We start from the raw sequence: 2,752 nt of genomic DNA on the forward strand, positions 1-2,752 counted from the left end.
CTTCTCATTTTTTATTTTAAATTCTGTAAAACACAAAACTTGTGTTTATTGAAATTTTTAAACAAAAATATTTATTATGAAAACAATTTATATGTACACGAAAGTATACAGAATAATATAATGAACCCCCGTATATCCATGACCTAGCCTGAGTTACCAACTCATGATCAATCTCATTATATTAAGAGTTTTTAAGGTAGAAGAAAAGTTACATATAGTATGAATAGTCTTAATACTTATGAATGTATTTCCCATTGTGAGAAATCAGAATGGCAAACAAAAAGGTTAACATACGCAATGGAACGATCTCTACTGGGGGAAAAAAAGTTAACATAGCCTTTGCTCTACTTTGGTCCATATGTTGCCAAGTGGGAATAAGGCATTGTCCCCAAAGCCCCTCTCACCAAAGGAGTATTGCCTATTGTGGGGAAGAAAATCACTCATAGTCATGTTCTGAAATAATATATGTTATTGTTACTTTTATCTGAATACATAAAATGTAAAGGGTTAAATTTAAATTTCCATATAATTGTTACATGATTTTGACTCTTTTCTTTTTATGCAATTTCAAGATAAAATTTAATAATTGTTGAAGATTGTCATTTAAAAATTTTCTCCATGCTTTCTGATATGCCCACTGGACAGAACTATCTAGATGGGACACAAAAAGCTTGAGTTCTAACCTAGGTTTAAGTAATAGCTCTGTCACAGCTGTGTGTGACCTTGGGGAAGATATTTAACCTCTGAACCTCAGTTTGTTCATTTGTTAAGTGAGTAGAGCAAAAGCAGCTACTGCCAAAAGCTCTTGTTAGGATTAAGTAATGCATATAAAGTGATTTGCACAGTTCAGGCACAGATGTTAGGCAAGTTGGAGATAGGGTGGGAATAAGTAGGATTATTAGGACCACTTGAAGAACTGAACAAGGTACATGACAGAGAGGTTTCATATTCTCCACTCCATCTCTCTAATAATGTCTTTTGTGTCCAGTAAGGCACATAGGTTCTAGAACCTGGTTTGGGTCTATGGGTTCTCATTGGTAACATAAATGGGTTCCTCTTTATCCTGGCTCTGTGAGATGTTCTAAAAGCAGGTTGATTCCATGCCTGTCTCGTTACTCATGTTCAGTATAGTCTCAAGATCTTTCAGACGATGTATGACCCTGGAGCTGGTCAGAATGAAGCTACTTTGATAAGAATATGGAAAGTGAACTTGAAGTAGTGTTCTTTGTTTTGAGTTTTTGTTTCCTGAGCTACTGTGGACTAAGCTAGACTCTTTATGCATATTATCTCATTTTATTCCTTACAGCAACTTCTGTGAGGTGAATACTTTATTTTATCCTCATTTAACTGTGAAATATCTGAAGCTCAAAGGTTAACTAAATTGCCTGAGAACAAGCCAGTATCACGTCCAAACCTCGTGCTCTACTGTGCTTTATGGCTTTCCTTTGGATTTTGTTTATTTGTTTTTACGTTTTAGAATGGACTTTGAATAGAGATTTCAGTTTTGTTGTTTGTTCGTTATGGAAGAGGAGAGGGATTGCAGAGGGTAGGGTTCTTAATGGTTTTTGTTTTATTTGTAGAACGTGCTGACTTTGAATTCCATTTTGACACATAGGGAAATGAGGAGAAAGAAAGTTTTGTTTTCAACAATTTTTTTTTCAGAAATAGATATTCAGTAGTATTGCTGGCATTGGGGAATCCTGTGGACGCCTTAACTCCATGTGACATGTTTGTGCGGAACATAGCTCTCTGAGCAGCATTTGTAATATTGACTAAAAACTACTAATTATGTCAGATAAAAACTTCAAATTCCAAATCAAGACTATTTTATTATGACAGTAACTAGTTCATTGATAAACAGTTAAGTGAAACAGAAAATATATTAGCCCCAAGGCTAAAGTCCTGGGTTCTGTGACAGGCTTTGTGAAACCTTGGACAAGTGACTTAACTCAGGGCTTTAGTTTCCTGCAAAATGAGGGCATTGCATTGACCATCATCCTCCAGTTTCTGAAACACTTTTGACTCCGGATGTTTCTAATCATTTTTCTTTATTGTAGGATTTTAATATAATCGAGGAAGCTCTTATCCGAAGAGTCTTAGACCGGTCACTTCTTGAATATGTGAATCACTCGAACACCACATAATTTTATTAAAAGGAACAGGAAGGGGACCATTCAATTGCACCATAAGATGCTGCTTAGACAATTGTAGAGAGATTGTCAATGTTTGATGGATGAAAATGTACAGCACAGTTACATGTTTGCCTACGTTTATTGGTATAGTGCATTTAAAAACTGCTTTCATTTTGATGGTTTAAATCTGTCTTGCATTCTTGAGTTTCTAAGACATTTAAGAACAAAAATTAGTCTACATCAGTCAACATATGGAAGAGACACAGGCTAGGTATGTAGGTGGAGGATCTCTATTTGCAAATTTGATGATACTGAGTGTAATACTACATATTAATAACAACCATCATGGTTAGGCATGAAAACTAATCTCTGTTCTATGTGAAAAGATGGAGAGTAAAACCAAGTGCAGACAATCAAGGAAATATGAACTCTGCTCCAATGCTCTTGTTTTAATCTCTAATATAATAACATGAATAATTTTATATGGGAGTAGGAAAGGAAAATTTTGGAAATCGACAAAGTTCATTTAACCAAACTGTATTACATAATACTGTAACAAAATAAATTTTGTGTTAGAAAAGTATACTTAATTCTTTGATTTTTTATAACTATACACATAT

General features: G+C 34.4%; 1 protein-coding gene across 1 annotated transcript in view; it reads left to right on the forward strand.

The window, feature by feature from the left end:
- RNF125 (ring finger protein 125, E3 ubiquitin protein ligase) overlaps nt 1-2,590 on the forward strand; it is a 47,571-nt gene extending 44,981 nt beyond the window's left edge. The window contains exon 5 of the mRNA XM_012656571.1: nt 2,058-2,590. Coding sequence (XP_012512025.1) covers nt 2,058-2,144 — 87 coding nt within the window. The 3' untranslated portion in view covers nt 2,145-2,590. The remainder of the gene's footprint in view (nt 1-2,057) is intronic.
- Nucleotides 2,591-2,752: the final 162 nt, after the last annotated feature.

The sequence above is a fragment of the Propithecus coquereli genome, unplaced genomic scaffold (genome assembly GCF_000956105.1).
Source record: "Propithecus coquereli isolate 6110/MARCELLA unplaced genomic scaffold, Pcoq_1.0 Scaffold51, whole genome shotgun sequence".
NCBI classification, from domain to species: domain Eukaryota; kingdom Metazoa; phylum Chordata; class Mammalia; order Primates; family Indriidae; genus Propithecus; species Propithecus coquereli.